Source organism: Tenebrio molitor, chromosome 7 (genome assembly GCF_963966145.1).
Source record: "Tenebrio molitor chromosome 7, icTenMoli1.1, whole genome shotgun sequence".
Classification (NCBI taxonomy): domain Eukaryota; kingdom Metazoa; phylum Arthropoda; class Insecta; order Coleoptera; family Tenebrionidae; genus Tenebrio; species Tenebrio molitor.
Genome location: NC_091052.1, coordinates 7,729,779 through 7,748,249, shown reverse-complemented (window position 1 = coordinate 7,748,249; position 18,471 = coordinate 7,729,779). Strand labels below are relative to the sequence as shown.

Genomic DNA, 18,471 nt, shown 5'->3' with positions numbered 1-18,471 from the left:
ATATAGCATCAGAAGTAGAACGTTCAAAACGCGAACGTTAAAGGCAGAAACAGCTACTATTCGAATTGACTTCGAGTAATCGATTTAAGGTTAAATAAAAGTGCCCTCCAGTTGTATAAATAATTCGAATTTCATACAGGCATGCAGATTTTAGGTTTAGAAAAAATTCCAACCGAAGCACTTGATAATACGAATTACGAATTAAATAGGAATTTCTCGAGCATCGTCGAATAAGGAAAAGTACCTACGAGGAGTCGAGGACTGTTACCATTTTCATACAGACACGTCGAGGTCGCACTCATTTCTTTCGGGCACGATGATCCAAGTTTTAACTAACAACGGACCTTGCAGAATGTTAAAAAACGTATTAGTAATCTTTAGAGTAGCAAGAAATATTGACGCAACAAAATCTTTTTTCTAAGTCTTATTGCGACAACCTTCATTAGATGTAATTAATATTATTTTTGGGTTTTTCTAAGGTCATCATCAATATAGGTGATACTGATAAGCTTGGAATGTAATATTTTTTTTAACCGTTTAATACTTTAATAATATGCACATCAATAAAATGGAATGTCTTTATAAAACCAAGAATCTTTATTAAAAAATGGAAATAAAAAAAAGAAGTTTTATGGCCTAAACTGCGATTCCGTTTTGATAATAAAATCCGAAATGTAGGCGCCAACCTTTGTATAAAGACCATATTGTTGAGTATCACAGCCGCCTGTTGATGCTTGTGGAGAAAGACTCACAATCCCAGTAACGTAGTACCTGCCATCAAATTTAAACACCAAACCTCCACCACTGTCTCCGCTACACACGGAAGTACCTAAAATTGAAATTTCATGCTAAAGAGCTGGAGAAAAATGTAAAGCGCGAGTGCGAGAGGTAGTACCATTGTCTAAATAGCCAGCGCACAGTTTATCGTGTGTAAGGTAGATGTCATAATCTTCAGGTATAGCGCTACTACATTGTTCTGTACTAACTGCTGGAACTTTCAATTCTTTGAGCACGTCGGAAGGTTTGTCATTTTGCAGAGTGTAACCCCAACCCGTAACCTGTAAGAAACCATCCAGACATTTGCGATTGTAATCAATCTGACGTGTTTACGTATCCAAATTCGTTTGTATAAGAGGTGTATTTTAAACCGTAGTCGATGCACACCGGCTGAACTCTCCTGGAAAGGGTGAAAGTGACTCGTGTTACCAAGATAGCGATATCTCCGACGTAGTTTTGTGTGGAACCCTTGTACAGTTCTGGAATAAACATGTGTTTTACCTAAAAAAACCCATCAGATTGTTTCATGTTTTTTGTAGAAAATATGAAAAACCTCGGAAAACTGGGCTTCGTTGCGGTCTCGAGAGTCATTGAATGGTCGGTAGTACTTTCCCACACCCACCATATAATTTTCCTTTGATAACAATTTTCCCTTATCGTCAGTTATACAATGCGCAGCTGCAATCTTTTATATAATTTCCTATAAATTAAAATATTGTGAGCTTGCCTGTCAGAACGACTCGCTGGTTTAAGAGGGATCCTCCACAGATCAACTCTTTATCGTTCAAAGTGTATAACGCGACTTGCCATGGATAATCTCCTTTCTTCACGGGTTTCCCGTTGACAATTAATGTTTGAGCGTTAACTGACTTTTGCCCACACACTGCAACCAAAAAATAAATTCAAATATATATGTTAGTAAGAGTAAATTTATTTAATAATTAATAATACATTTTTATTTTACTTTGGAAAGATTATTCGATCTGGATCTTTGTTTCTTTCATTGTAATTACTCTCTGGTATAATATTAATACTTAAGTACAAATTAATCACAATGGGAACTTGACCTGGTGTACATTCTGGTCTCCTCTGGTCCCAGGAACCATCTCGGCAGATATGAATAGGATGTCTCGACAATCCCAAATCTTCATAAAACGGTGCGCAATCAAACCTCACAAGAGTACCCTCAACAGCTTCTGTGCAGTTTTCAGTCTCTTCGTGTTTGTTATAAATACAAGTAACCCTCATTGTTGAAGTACTTTGGATGGAAGGGCACAACTCTATAACAAGATAACAAAGTAGTAGTCGGACCGCGTACTAAACTCACTTACTTAAGCAATGACCGACTGCATCCGACCACTTCCCATTTTCGCAAAAGATGGCGTTTTTTCCTTCGAGTTTGTAACGTTTCTTGCACTGTATTCGCAAAGTTGCACCAGCTCTAATCGCCATTCCTGGAGAGAATTGTCCAGGAATTCCGTACACTTGCCACTCACCAAATTCGGGATGATTCGGCAAGACGCAGCCACCCCTTAAAGCCAACACGGTGAGTGTTCGTTTGGATTGCAACTTACAACGTACTGTGTCGGTTGCGGGCCGGGAGTTCCTGGAGTCGGCGTCGGTCTTGGCGTCGGTTTAGTCTTGCAAATCGCCGGATCTTCGTCTGAACCGTCGAAACACTCGACGATTCCGTTGCACTCGGCATTACCGCTCACGCAAGCTCCATATTTGCACTTGTGCGTGAATCCTGGGCAGCGGACGTTCCAGCAGGTGGCTCTAATCTCGTCGGAGTTATCCTTGCACTCGGCTTTGCCGTCGCATTTGTAGTCCTCCGGGATGCACTGACCGGAGCTGCACCGAAACTCGTTCGTTCTGGAAATGTCGCAGAAATCAAACGTCAGTCGCTCCGGGTTGCCACAATTTACTTGCACTCCGGGGACGAATCGTCGGGTTTACATTTCGACGTTTTCTCGTCGGATCCGTCCATGCAGTCCGGTTTGCCGTCGCACTCCAGGTCCGGATTGATGCAAGCGCCATATTTGCACCGGAACAGATAATTGGGGCATCTGAACATCATTTTAATTTTACGTCCTTTCAGTTGTGATCAGACTTACTTGATCCTGTGACAGGCGTTGGTCTCGTCGCTGGCATCTGTACAGTCTACAATACCGTCACACTCTTTATCTTCGTCGATGCATTCTCCGGATTTGCAAGCAAACTCAGTACTGTATCACCAGGAAGGAAGTTGTTATTGTAAACATTTAGTAGGAATTGTAATTGCGGTCGGAAAAAAATTGTCGTACTCAACTACTCGAAATCGCGCGCGTCAGCAAATAACAATTGTGTTTTGTTTAGGAACCGATTTTAAATTATTACGTAACGATAATATTAATAATAATGTTTTTTAAGTACTTAAAACAAGAATAAATCTCGTTTTCAAGGATAAAATACAAATAATCGTAATTACCTTGTACAGGTTCGTCGGGCTTGGCGTCGAATTCTCGTAAATTTGCTTAGTGCAAAACTGTAGCTATCGACTGTCTGTATAACTAAAATAAATTACTTAACAACTGTTAAATCTTAGAGTTTTTAGCGAAATAAAGGTTAGCACAAATTGGACCAGTGACCTTCAACACTGTACACAAACTTACCAATAAGACTTAAACAAATCACCTGCAGTAATGTTCTTACATTGCACATTGTTTAAAGTTGTAGCTACGTACTAATCACTGCTATGTACACTACTTCGGCGACATATTATGGCTTATTATTTAATCTTAGCTTTTAAAGTGACCCACGGAAGAGGTCGTGTTGGTTTATCGTACGAGAACTCGCTGTTTAAAACTTGTATGTATAATACTTGATAAATTTCTCGCTTCTTCGGACGTAGTGGAACTGGAATTCCCATCGCATCAATACCCAGAACATTTCATCGAGTTTCTAGATAATGAGGTTTTTACGTTACGAACTGTATTTATAAAAAATTATCTACTGATTTATGTCTAAGCAAATGAGATTTAATATTAGATGAATACATATTTCATTAATTTACCATTAATATTATAGTAGATTGATTTTTTAATTTGTTTTGATTTTTTAATTTGTTTTGATTTCTTCCTCTCCCTAACTACAACTTGTGTCTTCCTCTGGGCATTCGTCGCATAATCTGGATTAAGCTTGTTTCTCGTGAATTTTGTTTCTTCCTCTATGAATTTTTTCCTTATGTAGGTATGTTGCGACGTACCGTTTGGGATAATTAACATTATTTTCAAATGTTCTACAATCGTCAATTGAAACAGTCTCCTCAGAATACTGAAAGATCACTAAATGAAACTGTCGCTTTCTAACTTACACGGATTTTCCCTACGGAGCATTTACTCGTATTACTTATTTATTTAAAATTGATTTTCAAAAGTTCTTATATGAGCCGCTAAAAATGTCTGCTGCGTAATTAAATGCCTCTATTTACATATTTTAATTATTTTCTCATCCAAATGTTGACAAACATCAAATTCATATATTTTCGTTGATTTCCATTTTTGTCAGTCAATACGTTCTACACATCAGTACTTCGTTCATTGCTATCACCGTCAGTTAGTCTCACTCACTGTGTAATAAAATAAGATGAGCAAGAGCATTTATATCTTAGTGATATTTCTCCGATTTGGCAAGTGTAAAATATGCGACAAACAAATTATACAAATTGTAGAACAAATATTTTTGGGTATTTTTAAATCAAGCTAATATAAATAGATTTACCGCTGAACATCGCAAAAAAGTGATTTCATTTCTACATTTTCAGATAATTGTTACGAAGCGTAATAAACCAACCGACACAATACAAATAATTAACAGCTTAACTCTCAAGCAAAGTTAGGAATTTTCAAAATACTGATTCACTCAAACGCAATTCAGATTCGCTGATTCGTAGAGTGAAAAAGAAAATTATGGTATCTTAGTAAGGAGATATTTCTTCATAAAAAAAAAGTGTTTTTTACTTTATGATTTATTTATCTACATTTGCGGTTCTTTAGAAACTAAACAAGATTGTTACTAACTATTGTTGTTACTAATACATACTACTATTTAAAAAATACAATATCAAAATAGTAATAAATTCTGTTAAAGTTGTTAATTAGTAATTTCAAAATGTTTCTCTTCATGAAAACATTTTTTATAGATTTTCGTAACGCTCCGTCCTAGTGCTGGTGTCTGTAGCATCTGACACAACAATTTTTACGTCTAGATGGGATCTTTTTGTTACGATTGAAATAGTCTTTTAAACAGTTTTATTCGGGAACATGTTTTTAAATCAAGAGTTCGGTTGCAGTGCATTGTCCCAAACGTCTTCAAAAGTAGATCGGATCTGATGATGAATTGATGAATGATCTGCATGTGTATGATGTTTGGTTGCTTTTATACGATGAATTTAGCAGCTTTTGGATATCCGAATTTAATCGAGCTTCTGTTCTGAGAGGTTCATAATTATTTAATAATAATAGTAATAATTCAGGGGCAGTGATGAAGAAAATGGAATGTGGATGTCGTGCGCACTTGTTTGTTTGCTTAGCATCCCCGTCGAGGCAAGAACGTGTTGCGAGATGGGATGAAAAATCAATACGCGAAGATGTAGGTTGTAGCTTGAACAGATGAGCAGTTGTGTGCGATTTTAGTAAAATGCTTAAAATTAGAAGTAGTGAAAGTGCTTTAGGTAATTGCATCAAATGAATATGTTAAGTACAAACCACAATATATTATTTAAAGCGACGATTCTTGCATTATGCGTAATATCCTTCGTGCACATATTTTTGTTTCCGTTGTACGACATGGACGCCGGTCGGAATCCGTCGAAGACCTTTACGGACTTCGAGCAATCTCTTTGCACCAGCAACATCAAGCACAAGAAGTCTTGGAAGAGGGCAAACTGTCCCCAGTACGGCATCGTCACTATAATGCAAGGGGGGCGTCTTGGCAACCAAATGTGGGAGTACGCTTCGGTGTGGGCCTTGGCTCGGAGGACCGGTCTGGAGCCCTACGTCCCACGCTGCATTCGCCTCAAGCTCGACCAAGTCTTTGAGTCTCTAACGGGTCGGTAACACTGCACGGAAAGGTATTTCTTTTAATTTGACTTGTATTTTTTTTCAGTGCCGACGTTCGAGGAGATTTCGCATTGTCCTGTCGAGATTGGGCGCTTCGTCAAATCCTTAGACGCGTGGAACTTCACCAACCAAAGCATAATTTTGCCTCGTTACTCTATCCAACCAGAACTTGTAATCACATGGGTCCAAGATATCGTTCAAGAATTTTCTATTAAAAAAAAGCTATTAGATAAGAGCCAACAAATCCTTCACTTAGCCTCGAAGAACAGGACCAACCGCGTGTTCGTCGGCGTCCACGTCCGACGAACGGACTACATTGGGTATCTGATGCGAAAACACGCCGTCAATCCGGCAAACGCGACCTTCTTCAGAACGGCCATGCGGCATTTTGAGGCGAAATACCAGGACGTCGTCTTCGTGATGGTCAGCGATGATCCTTTGTGGTGCAAGAGGAAGTTCTCCAGGAAGAAGAACGTCTATATCACCAGCAAGAACCATCGGAATTCTCCAGCCTTAGATCTAGCAATATTGGCATCCTGCAATCATTCCATCTTCGATTATGGCACTTTCGGCGAATGGGGCGCTATCTTGTCCGGCGGTGAGACCATCTACTACAACCTCACGCACCATTCTTCCGAAAGATTAGGCCATCTCCTCCACAATTGGCATACCATTTGAACACCTTTCCGATCTTCATTTGGCCTAATTTTCGCCTAAACTGCTTACGTTTTGCTTTCGGTTAAACGACAAGAACAAACAATTCATTTCGACTGACTAAATCAAATGTGACACATTTATTTTTCTAGTCTTCGTTTTTGTACAGTACAAAGAAGAGGGTCACCTCTTTATATCTACACGAGTTGTCATGTTCAATAGGCCATAGGTATTAATTAACTAACATAGCGGTGTGACTTAGCCTTTAGTAAAGACAAACGACTGATCATTCGAATAATGGCATCAATAACTATACTACTAACACGTGGCTTTTCCATCAACGTGTACTAAATAACTGTAAAGGCTGCTCCATTTATTTCTCTAATGTTATATGGCTGTTGTTTTACTTAGTGCCAATATTGGAATGTTCTCACATGATGCTAGGGTATTATATATAAGTATTTATGATATATATTATTTATATTATACGATAAAACTTTTTGCAACTGTGATCTTTTTTCTATTGTTTATGATGATCTATGTGCCAAAATTGTAAAACTGTATTGTGACCTGACAGTATATATTTATCTGTAAAGTGTATAAATCTATCTTTGTAAAAACTTGAATGTTTCTGTGATACTTGTATGGTAAATACACATATATACAATCATAAATTATTAATATTGAATGTAGATAAATTGTCTTTATTTACAACTAATTATTTCTCTACTGTTAACATTATTATATGAATGTAATAAATAAAAATATATACCTATCTGTGTTGTATTTGTTCAACTGATAACAAATAAGAAAATTATATAAAAACGAAGATTGGATTTTTTTTCTTTGAAGCAAGAACTGATTTTATTCCAAATTTTATAGACGCTGTTTTCTCTTTTTTATTTGGTCCTTTGGGTTTATTAATTTTATTATGAAGCGATTAATTAAAAAAAAACTTCTTGGAAACGTTTATTTATTGAATTTTGCGTCCACTTGTATTTTTTTATGTAAACTTGCAGGTTTCCAAGCCGTCGTTGATAAAGAACCATAAGTCCCGATGACGGCAAGACTTCCAGTGCTCTGACGTTTGTGAATTTTGACAGTTGACGCGTTTTCTCCGAACCCCACCAGTTTTTTTTGATGTTTTATTCTGTTGTGTTTGTGTAACGAGCCATAAATTTAGCAATAATAAAAACAGTAGATATTTTGCAATAAAAATGACGCATCGATGAGTTCTGAAAGTATGTGACGTAAAGTGCAAGGCATCGACAATCTAAACAACTCGGTGAAATGAGTTCGTTTCGATAGTGGACAATTTCCTAATTTGGAATGGCGGCCCGTCGTCCACCAGGTTCAGCCCCGATGGAGTCCGTACCTAGTTCGGCGGACCCCCTGCGGGAACTATTCGAAGCGTGCAAAGTGGGCGACATCTCCAGGGTACGGAAACTAATCACACCCCAAACGGTCAACGCACGGGACACAGCTGGTCGCAAGTCCACCCCACTTCATTTCGCAGCTGGTCAGTTTCGGAAACGGTAGGATTCCGCTTTTATGACTCGCTTTTCCAGGCTACGGCAGACGGGACGTGGTGGAGTTCCTCCTGTCGGCGGGGGCTTCGATACAAGCCCGCGACGACGGAGGATTGCACCCTTTACATAATGCGTGCTCGTTTGGACACGCTGACGTCGTTAGGTTGTTACTAGAAGCGGGGGCCAATCCCAACACGCGGGACAACTGGAACTACACCCCCTTGCATGAAGCCGCGATCAAAGGGAAAGTCGACGTTTGCATCGCCCTCCTGCAACACGGAGCCGAACCCGATATCAATAATTCGGAAGGTAAGACTCCGCTCGATGTGGCCGACAACTCCACTCGTGCGGTCCTCACCGGAGAGTACAGAAAAGACGAGCTTCTGGAGGCGGCGCGTTGCGGGGCTGAAGACAGACTTCTAGCGCTTTTGACCCTGCTTAACGTCAACTGTCACGCCAGTGATGGTCGGCGCTCCACGCCTTTACACCTAGCAGCAGGATATAACAGAAGTCGCGTCGTCCAGTTGCTGCTCCAACATGGTGCAGATGTCCACGCGAAGGACAAAGGGTAAGCAAAACAAGGATAAAAATGGAAAATGAAAATCAAAAATTGCGAAAGGATCAATTTTAATTCAATTAAAAAAAAAGATGCAAAAAAAATGTCGCCGCTTTTTTGTTTTTCCTCCGCTAGTTAGAAGAATTTTTTTTTACGTCGGGTTGATCGTCCAACTTCAATTGTTTCCAGGGGGTTAGTTCCTTTACACAATGCGTGTTCATATGGTCACTTTGAAGTGACCGAAATGTTAATCAAACATGGTGCTAACGTCAACGCCAACGATCTTTGGGCCTTCACGCCCTTGCACGAAGCCGCTTCAAAGTCACGCGTCGAGGTGTGTTCGTTGTTACTGAGCGAAGGGGCAGATCCTACTCAGCTGAATTGTCACTCGAAATCGGCAATAGATGTCGCTCCCACGAGGGAGTTGCAAGAGCGTTTGAGTTGTAAGTGGAGGCGGAGGTAAAAGGGGCAAGATGGTGGAGTTTTCGTTTCAGACGAGTACCGCGGCCATCAGTTGTTGGACGCGTGCAAGCAGTGCGACACTGCAAAGTTGAAGAAGTTCCTGACGTCAGAAGTGGTCAATTTCAAGCATCCGTACAGCGGCGACACCGCCTTGCACGTCGCCGTTAATTCACCGTTTCCCAAACGAAAACAGATCGTGGAACTACTCGTACGCAAGGGCATTCATTTGAACGAGAAGAACAAAGACTTTCTGACGCCGCTTCACTTGGCGGCGGACAATTCGCATCTAGATCTCATGGAAGTGTTGTTAAGACACGGTGCCAAAGTCAACGCTCTCGACGGATTGGGACAGACGGCCTTGCACAGGTGTACTAAAGACGACAACGTCCAAGCCTGCAGACTTTTGCTGTCTTACAACGTGGACCCGTCGATTGTTTCGTTGCAAGGGTACACCGCGGCGCAGTTGGCAGGCGAAAACGCTCAGAAGTTGTTCCAAGGTAAACGGGAAGACGTTGGTTGGTCTGTCTCAACTTACAAAATTCTCGAACAGATCCGCCGGCTGTTAATGGTGATGCCGAGTGCCAAGTGTTAGAAGCTGCCAAATCGGGGGATCTAGAGCAGGTCCAGAGGTTGTTGGAAACGTACCCCAATATTGTCAATTGCCGCGATTTAGACGGCCGTCATTCCACTCCCCTCCATTTTGCTTCAGGATACAACAGGGTAGCTGTCGTCGAGTCCCTTCTTCAGCAGGGCGCCGACGTGCACGCAAAGGATAAAGGGTAATAAACAGCAACAGAATAAACAAAAAAGAATAATAACGGCGGTCTTATTGAATTTTTTGTAAGCATTCCGATTAGTACCTTTGGGGCTTTTGTAATTATTACCTTTAAGATTTTAGAGTAATTTATTCCCGTTCTTTTATTTTTTTTTTTTTTAATTAAAATACTCTTCTCATCTTTGTTTTGTATCTCTTTTCTGCACGACGTGCATTCGTCTATTAAATGATTTCTTTTTTTCCTTCGATATAAAAATATTTCTTCCCACGCTTCCACTTTTTTATTCTCGGTCAGTTTGCTGTTTTCTTCTTGATTGTTGGTATTTGTCCGTCGATTAACGTTGAGGTTAAAAATTTTCAGTGGTTTAGTGCCTTTACATAACGCCTGTTCGTACGGCCACTACGAAGTAACCGAACTGCTGGTGAAGCACGGGGCCAACGTCAACGTGGCTGATCTCTGGAAGTTCACTCCTCTTCACGAAGCCGCCGCCAAAGGTAAATACGAGATAGTCAAGTTGCTTCTGAAGCACGGCGCGGATCCGAGCAAGAAGAACAGAGACGGTGCCACGGCCCTCGATTTGGTGCGAGAATGCGATCAGGACGTGGCGGATTTGTTGAGAGGCAACGCTGCGCTCTTGGACGCGGCCAAGAAGGGCAACTTGGCGAGGATTCAACGGTTGATCACGCCCGAAAACATCAACTGCAGGGACGTCCAAGGGAGAAATTCGACGCCTCTGCATCTGGCAGGTGGGTGAATATTGCGCGAATGGGGGATTTGGTGTTTATTGTGTGCGTTTCAGCTGGGTACAATAATGTGGAAGTGGCCGAGTACTTGTTGGAACATGGAGCCGATGTGAATGCTCAAGATAAGGGTGGGTTGATACCCCTGCACAACGCTTCCAGTTACGGACATCTCGATATAGCGGCGCTGTTGATCAAACATAATACAGTGGTAAATGCGACCGACAAGTGGGGTTTTACACCGCTTCATGAAGCCGCACAGAAAGGCCGAACGCAATTGTGTGCCCTTCTCGTGAGTACAGATGTAGTTGGGTGGATTGTGCATCAAATAGTTTAGATAATAGAAGCAGATTGTCTTGTCTGATCGGGTAAAAAATTATTAATTACGCGGGCCGACAAAATTTGACTTTTTGTTTTAAATTATTTATGTTTGAATGTTTTATAGCTGCTTCCAGAATGTCTAGGTAGACGTCGCCCAAAGAAAGAACAACACAGTGGGTCGTCAAACACTGCAGAATATTGTCACCTGTGGTGGGGGTAAAACAACTATGGGGATTCTTTTTTTTAAGTCAGGGTGAACAACCATACGTGACTTTCTTGTATCCAAAATTATTTTTTTTAAAGAAAGAAAGAAAGAAAGCCCTTAATCAATATTTTGATTATGTGGAATAAATAAGTTATAAAGATCAAGATAATTTAATATTTGAGTAAGTAACAAACTATTGGTAACGATTACGTGGATCTTGTGCCCGTTGAGAAGACAGCTTTCTTTCATAAATACTTTTTGTTAAGTTCAATAAACCATTTTGTAATATTAGATATCAGTTACTCTTGAACAAAACTGTTCTTTTAATTAAAAAAAAAAAAAAAAAAAAACAGTTCAAAGTGAGTAAAAACAAACATTTTATCACAATTGACAGTGAGAACATGTGCTGACACTTACAAGGCGCTAGAAGCCACAGCACGGGGAATAAATAGAATTTGTGACATCGCACTTTATTTAGATACGATAAGTGCAAAATTGTGCAGAATTGAAAACAGCTAATCCGACTTGCACCAAAATTAATAATCTTGAATCCTCACTAAAAGAAATATTTTATCTAAAGAAACAGTCCAATCGGTGCTTTTTTGCAGAAGTGAACGATGAAGCAAATATTGAGACAAACAGTTTGTAGAAAAAAAAAAAAACAAATGGTGCATTTTTGCGTAAGTTTACTTTATTTTTTGTTGTGTGAAAAACACGCTACTCGCTGCCACTGTCACTGCCGATTTACGGACACCCCTTAAAACTACAAAATCAAGTGGTCCGACAAGTTTTGATTCTCTGTGCATTTTTATTGTTGTGTTGTTCGTTCGTTAAGACAATACAACTTTTTTTCTCCAATGAGGATTGGAAACAATTCGGCAAAAAAGCAACTACTTGAATGCCTGCAATATCGTAAAAAATTGGCCCTATTATTGTGTTTTTTTTTCTTTTCTAGTAGAAAAAGCGCCATTCACAACGAATGAATGTTGTGTAAACATTTAACAATGCCTTTGCGGAGCACGTTTTCGATTTTATTGAAACGAGGGTTTTGACATTACTTTTTCCAACAGTAAACTGACGCCATATTTACGTTTCATTGACCTTGATGTCTTTTTTTCTTATTTGAATAAATTTGGAAATTTATTACAAAGGTATCGAAAACACATACCCTTTTGGTCCAAAGCTTGTGTAAATTGTTTCATTAAACCAAGTTAATGTAAAGTGGAGGCAATCATATTTTTTCCGGATCTAATATTTGACGATCTTCACATAACAGCGATAGGGAATCAAACCCTAGATTTACGTCGGCCTGTGTTATTAATTCTGTCAAGGAAATTCGCACATTTCCTTTTTATTTCTAATTTTTCCGAGTATAACAGCATTTTGTTTTTCCCGTTTTACCACCATAGACTTTTTGTAGTAAAAATTAATACTGTTAAGTTTCAAAAACAGAAAAATCACCCTGTACGGTTTGTCTGGTTCAGTTTTCTGTGAGTACCATGAAGAGGTAGAGTCCCTCTTTGCACGATTATCGATATTTTTGTGAATGTTATTTGTGGTGTCGAAGCGCCGTCCGAAGGTGCGTAACGTGCGAATCCTTTGCAGCTAGCTCACGGTGCCGATCCCTTCCTCAAAAATCAAGAAGGCCAGACTCCGATGGACCTCGCGAGTGCCGAAGACGTACGTTGCCTTCTCCAGGACGCCATGGCTTCCCAACAGGGAGTCCCGACTGCTCCGCCCTCACGTCCCGTTTCTGTTGTTTCGTCAAAATCTCCGAGTCCTTCTCTTTTGCCTGTCGTTAACACGGAAACGGTACTCATGCCGTCCGGGGTCTCCGTACAATTGGCGATACCTGTCGGAAGCAGGTCTAGCTTAGCAATACCGATAGTCGAGGGTTGTTGTTCGACGTCTAAAATAGAAGGGGACGATCAGGAATTGATCGGTAGCGTTACAAATGTTTCGACGTTCTTGGCGAGTCTGAATTTGGAACAGTTGATCGATATTTTTGAGAGAGAACAGATCACGTTGGACATTTTGGCGGAAATGAACCACGAGGATCTGAAACAGATCGGGATCAGCGCTTACGGGTTCAGACACAAGCTGATCAAGGGCATGGAACGGTTGATGGCGAGTTGCGGTGGGTTAAGGTTGACGCCCTCAAACCCTGGCACTTTGCTCATAGACCTTTTGGCAGACGATAAAGAGTTTATTACTGTTGAAGAGGAGATGCAGAACAGCATCAGGGAGCACCGGGACAACGGCCATGCAGGCGGCGTTTTTAACAGATACAATATTGTCAGAGTAAGTGGAGTGGAAATAATAGTGCGGCCCTATCAAATCGAGTTTAACTTTAGATACAAAAAGTCCAAAACAGGAAGTTGTGGGAGAGATACATCCATCGAAGGCAGGAGGTTGCCGAAGAAAATCATAATCAGTGCAACGAAAGAATGCTCTTCCACGGATCTCCCTTCATTAACGCAATAGTACAAAAGGGGTTCGACGAAAGGCACGCCTATATCGGGGGGATGTTCGGGGCTGGGATCTATTTCGGGGAGCACTCGTCCAAAAGCAATCAGTACGTGTACGGAATCGGGGGCGGCACCGGATGTCCCACCCACAAAGACCGATCCTGTTACATCTGCCACAGGTAAATTCGCCTCAGTTGAAATCGCAAATGAAATGACTTCGATTTTCAGACATCTGCTGTTGTGCCGAGTGACGTTGGGCAAGTCGTTCTTTCAATTTAGCGCTATGAAGATGGCCCACGCGCCCCCAGGTCATCATTCGGTGGCGGGACGGCCGTCAAGCGGTGGTCTAAATTTTCCGGAATACGTCGTCTACAGAGGAGAACAGGCCTACCCGGAATATTTGATCACGTACCAAATCGTCAAACCTGAAATCTGTCCGACAACGAACGACACGACAATTAGGTGATTTCGCCAGAAAAGGATAACTCGGAGGACCGCCAAGCAGTGCTTGTACACGGTCGTGTCGAGCATCCTGGCTTGTCTGGTCCCAATATCGACTTGTACTTGTCGAAAGTCGAGGCAATAAAAGCGAGGGACTGGCATTTTCCTGTTTAATGTGTTCATTATACGATTGTCTAGCAACTGTAATCATGAACTCCCGTTCTCATTATTTGGGAGTGTTTATGTCGTCGCTGTACGCAAGGACTGAACTGTCTTTTTGCAAATTGTGATATCTATTTTTTGAACGTTTGTAGTCAAATCGAATACTGTTTTATTTATGGTGTGGTGTTATAATCGTATATTTCGTCAGTTTTTTTTTTTTACTGTAGCATATTAAAGCGTACATATATGACTCTTTGATGGTTTTATTCAAATTACACCCAAATAATATATTGTGCAAGTATTTATGAAAGTCATACTTTTTTTTTTTCATTAATTTGCAGTTTGATTAACAAGGGCAGAGCCCGAGTTAATCAAGCAAATGAGTGAAAAAAAAAGATTTTCATAACGTGTTGTACACAAAATTTTTTTGCATATTGTAAGTTGAGAAATTTGGCTTAAAAGGCTTTTTGAATTGAATAAAACGATTTAAAAAAGTACTGCTTTCATTACGATTTTTCGTTAAAAAAAGTCAACTTTCATAATCAATATGCAAAAAATTAAATTGCAGCAACGACCAACGTTAACACGTTGCCAATAAAGAAATTATAGCATTTATTCCCGACGACTAAATGTGATATTTATGAATATGCTGGGTATTAACCTGTCAGTTAAACAATGTTTACGATCTGATATGGACGCCCTTCATCAGCGTGAACGTCAGAACAATGAATTTCTACTCCTATTATTCTCCAAATGGAAGGAAAAGTACCAAACGTTACATCGATAACCGCCATTTCCTCATTTCGGAACAGATTTGATCAGATTTGAATCATTCGGTAATTGTCCACTCATCGAAACGTAAAAGTTTAATTGGCGAGCTTTACATCGAAAGTTCAAAACGTGGGAGCTTTGCGTCGAAATAATAGAACTACTCGTTTAGTTCAGCCTGAAACCGCAACGCCTTCGAGCGCCACCGTAGTTTCATAACAGTTCAATCTGACAGGTGGTTATTGAAGAAGAATCGCGAATTGTTTGCAACAGGTTGACAATATTTGAACGTACTGGATGTTGTTCCACTAGAGGTGCACACAATCACAATTGCAAAGTACGAATTTAACATTTTTTGTCGCAGATGGATTATGACTATTTAATAAAATTTCTTGCTTTGGGCGACTCTGGTGTGGGTAAAACGAGCTTCCTCTATCAATACACCGATGGACTGTTCAATTCGAGATTTATCTCGACGGTCGGAATCGACTTCAGAGAAAAAAGACTGGTAGAGTGACGGTAAAAACTGTACACGTTTACCATATTGGATCTGATTGCAGTTGTATCAATCGAAAGGTAGAAACCATAGAATTCATTTACAACTCTGGGACACTGCGGGACAAGAAAGGTACGTGCACATTTCCTTAATCGAACCGAGAGTTGTTACAATAACGAAAATAACACTTGTCATGTTGTTTTATTAGATTTCGTAGTTTAACAACGGCATTTTATCGAGACGCCATGGGCTTTCTTCTGCTATTTGATCTCACTAACGAACAATCATTCCTTGAAATTCGTAATTGGGTAGAGCAGCTGCGGGTAATAAGAATTCATATTTGCCAATCTTTTTTTATTGATTTATTTGGCGTTTTATTTTTTTAATTAGCTTTTTATTTACCAAGCACCTGCTGTTATTATTTTGCACGTTTGTTTACATAACTTACACCCAAATTAATTTAACCACAACCGTAAGATCATTTTCACTAAGTGTACGCGTACGCACGGTAAGTAAAATACCTCTACTATGACTTCTTAAACTAACCGTTTAATCCGATGTTATTAAGTGTTACGTAAAATTTGTGTAAAAACCGTACTGGATTTTGTACTTTTATCGATTACATTTTTAGCTGCACGCGTATTGCGAATGTCCCGACGTGGTCCTTTGCGGTAATAAAGCCGATTTGGAAGATCGTCGTGTAGTAACAGAATGGCGGGCTCGTGAAATGGCAGAAAAGCATGGGTAAAGTCGATCCAGAACTACTCCCAGTGCTTAATCTGACTGTCCACAGGTTAGTATACTTGGAAACCAGTGCCGCCACCGGTCAGAACGTTTCCAGATCTGTGGAAACACTTTTGGAGAAAGTAATGATAAGAATGGAAACGGCTGTTGACAGAGCTATGCTTCCCGGACGTCGGGGACGGCCCAGAGATCTAAACGATCCGGATTTGACCGCCCCCGCTGCTCACAATTGTACATGCTAATGTGTTCCGAATCTAAACAATATCGTTCAGTATTGTCATGTTACTCCCTGGTACTTCCATTTAAGCCTATGGTTAAATAAATATACAGCCTATTATAATGTTATCGATGAGGTTTAATTTTATGACGTGTAGCTTTTTACAGTTGTTGTAAAATAAATGGGTATTTTTGAGTAACTGTGTGTTCATTCATTCTTCTAGTCTTGCGGTCTTCTTCTCGGGCGTCAAATTACCTGATCCGGACCTGACACCTACAGACAGTTGTTGACAGTTGGTTCGATAAAATTTGTAGGTTATGTGAGGTGAACATGTAGAAAAACTGAGCTTTTTTGCAAAACAAAAATGTGTTACGGGCCGTTCGCACGCATATGCCATTGGGGCCCGCTAACCGCTCTAGGTACGTTCCAAACTTTCAATTTCTACCCCGTCCCAATCTACTCTCAACCTTCCAGGCATAATAAAATTGGTTACTGGCATGACGATACACTGTAACGGGATGTGGTGGCCCCCGACACGTTCGTTGGGAGGTTTTTTGAATAGTATTTTTTTCATGACCGTCTCAGGTCTTACCTTGTACAATTTTTTATCTTCTATGTATCATGGACCAGGGTATTTACCTGCAAACTGGAAACCTGTATGTTTTCACTTCAAATCCAAATACACCCCCCGTTCAAACAATTTTTTAGGCCAACGAAACCGACTCTAATTACCTACAGTGGTGTGGAGTGTGTCACGGGTACAAAGCCCCGCGATCTCATCATTGTCGCAAATGTATGTAACAGTTTGTTCTCAAGTTAAGAATCTATAAGTAAAATCGTTTAGGTGGTCGGTGTGTTTTAAAAATGGATCATCACTGCCCCTGGATAAATAACTGTGTTGGTTGGGGAAATCACGCACATTTCACGTCATTCCTGGCTTTTGCCACTCTGGGATGCTTTCATGCCTCGATAGTTTTAGGATGTTCACTGTATAGGGCTCTCAACCGCGTACACTATTTGTACTACGGCACCGGACACGAACCGATAGTTTATTTAGGAATATACGGCATAATCTTGTGCGTACTCGCGTTAGGTTTCACTATAGGTGTTGTGATCGCTGTTGGGATGCTTCTTTTCTTCCAGGTAAGCTAACTATAATGTAACTCGCATTATAACTTCAAAACTGTACAGATCAGAGCCATTCTGCGCAACAGAACGGGAATAGAAGACTGGATACTGGAGAAGGCCAATTACAGAAGAAAAAATACCAATGAAGTTTTTATATTTCCTTATGACTTGGGGGTGCGCAAAAACATCCAGCAAGTTATTAACATAAGTTGCCAACCTGTTGGTGATGGGATGTTTTGGCCTGTTGCCAACAGCTGTGACCAATTTACCTTAACAGTAACAATCCAGAACCGTCATTTGTTTTTTTTTCCTAACAATTTTGTTTAGAGGGAGCAGATTGAACAAAAAAGCGAAAAAAGACAAAGGACCAAACTTTACAAAATTACGCATCCTGTGTCAGGATCGTGGCTTCCAATAACGCAAGGATTGAAAGTGTGTTGTTGCCCTCCTTGTACAGACGAAGCGAGGATCAAGTTGAATGTTGGCGACACTGTTTCAGTGACTCGATGGAGAAAGTCAGTATGAATTTATTTAATTTTGACACGTTTACAATTTGTGATAGGTACTGGCTGTTTGGGGAGAAATTACAAGATTTGCCCCAGAGCGAGGAGTCGCTTTACCGACTGAGAGGCTGGTTTCCTCGACGTTGTGCACTGGAGGTACCTGAGAGTGGTGATCAAAGAGAGAAGAAAATCAAATAAGTATTAAATTTTATCTTGTAAATGGTAAATGTTGACATTTATAAATTTAATATTAAACTAGATGATTGTTTATCTAGTCAGTTTTTACAATTGTGTTTTAAATTTTAAACGTGGAAATGGGGATAGAAACGACTTACACTCCGAGATTCGATGTTTTCAAGATGTCGCTCCGTTCGTTAAGTCACTTTCGATGTCCGTTCGATGTAAAAAGCAGAATTTGTTGGGTG

General features: G+C 40.3%; 5 protein-coding genes and 1 long non-coding RNA gene across 7 annotated transcripts; 5 read left to right on the top strand and 1 right to left on the bottom strand.

Annotated features, from left to right (window-relative positions):
- The first annotated feature begins 1 nt into the window (after position 1).
- Positions 2–841, top strand: LOC138135904 (uncharacterized). Its single transcript, XR_011161122.1, has 2 exons — positions 2–89; positions 140–841. It is a non-coding gene; the product is annotated as an uncharacterized lncRNA (long non-coding RNA).
- LOC138135903 (modular serine protease-like) lies at positions 577–3,619 on the bottom strand. Its single transcript, XM_069054872.1, has 12 exons — positions 3,429–3,619; positions 3,245–3,326; positions 2,892–3,002; positions 2,703–2,843; positions 2,359–2,649; positions 2,109–2,308; positions 1,845–2,057; positions 1,505–1,660; positions 1,331–1,455; positions 1,111–1,278; positions 896–1,058; positions 577–829 (listed from the first exon to the last, which is right to left on the bottom strand). The coding sequence occupies exons 1-12, from the start codon at positions 3,475–3,477 to the stop codon at positions 630–632; spliced, it is 1,899 nt and encodes a 632-aa protein (XP_068910973.1). The 5' UTR covers positions 3,478–3,619; the 3' UTR covers positions 577–629.
- Positions 3,620–5,191: 1,572 nt separating this feature from the next.
- On the top strand, positions 5,192–7,305 carry LOC138135141 (galactoside 2-alpha-L-fucosyltransferase Sec1-like). The gene is made up of 2 exons (XM_069053791.1): positions 5,192–5,865; positions 5,923–7,305. The coding sequence occupies exons 1-2, from the start codon at positions 5,502–5,504 to the stop codon at positions 6,552–6,554; spliced, it is 996 nt and encodes a 331-aa protein (XP_068909892.1). The 5' UTR covers positions 5,192–5,501; the 3' UTR covers positions 6,555–7,305.
- A 318-nt stretch (positions 7,306–7,623) lies between these two features.
- Tnks (tankyrase) lies at positions 7,624–14,443 on the top strand. Of its 2 annotated transcripts, none has more exons than XM_069053017.1 (10): positions 7,624–8,049; positions 8,099–8,627; positions 8,805–9,058; positions 9,110–9,574; positions 9,628–9,856; positions 10,214–10,599; positions 10,653–10,804; positions 12,725–13,420; positions 13,474–13,766; positions 13,816–14,443. In XM_069053017.1, exons 1-10 carry the CDS (start codon positions 7,860–7,862, stop codon positions 14,051–14,053), a joined length of 3,432 nt encoding a protein of 1,143 aa, XP_068909118.1. In that variant the 5' UTR covers positions 7,624–7,859; the 3' UTR covers positions 14,054–14,443. The 2 variants fall into 2 exon arrangements, with proteins under 2 accessions (XP_068909118.1, XP_068909117.1); XM_069053016.1 differs by having other exon boundaries at positions 10,653–10,885.
- A 672-nt stretch (positions 14,444–15,115) lies between these two features.
- Positions 15,116–16,614, top strand: Rab27 (RAS oncogene family member Rab27). Its single transcript, XM_069052656.1, has 6 exons — positions 15,116–15,272; positions 15,323–15,466; positions 15,519–15,586; positions 15,663–15,777; positions 16,086–16,198; positions 16,248–16,614. The coding sequence occupies exons 2-6, from the start codon at positions 15,323–15,325 to the stop codon at positions 16,438–16,440; spliced, it is 633 nt and encodes a 210-aa protein (XP_068908757.1). The 5' UTR covers positions 15,116–15,272; the 3' UTR covers positions 16,441–16,614.
- A 15-nt stretch (positions 16,615–16,629) lies between these two features.
- Positions 16,630–18,316, top strand: LOC138134400 (palmitoyltransferase ZDHHC6). Its single transcript, XM_069052652.1, has 7 exons — positions 16,630–16,834; positions 16,890–17,071; positions 17,124–17,208; positions 17,260–17,558; positions 17,607–17,819; positions 17,871–18,058; positions 18,106–18,316. Exons 1-7 carry the CDS (start codon positions 16,780–16,782, stop codon positions 18,242–18,244), a joined length of 1,161 nt encoding a protein of 386 aa, XP_068908753.1. The 5' UTR covers positions 16,630–16,779; the 3' UTR covers positions 18,245–18,316.
- Positions 18,317–18,471: the final 155 nt, after the last annotated feature.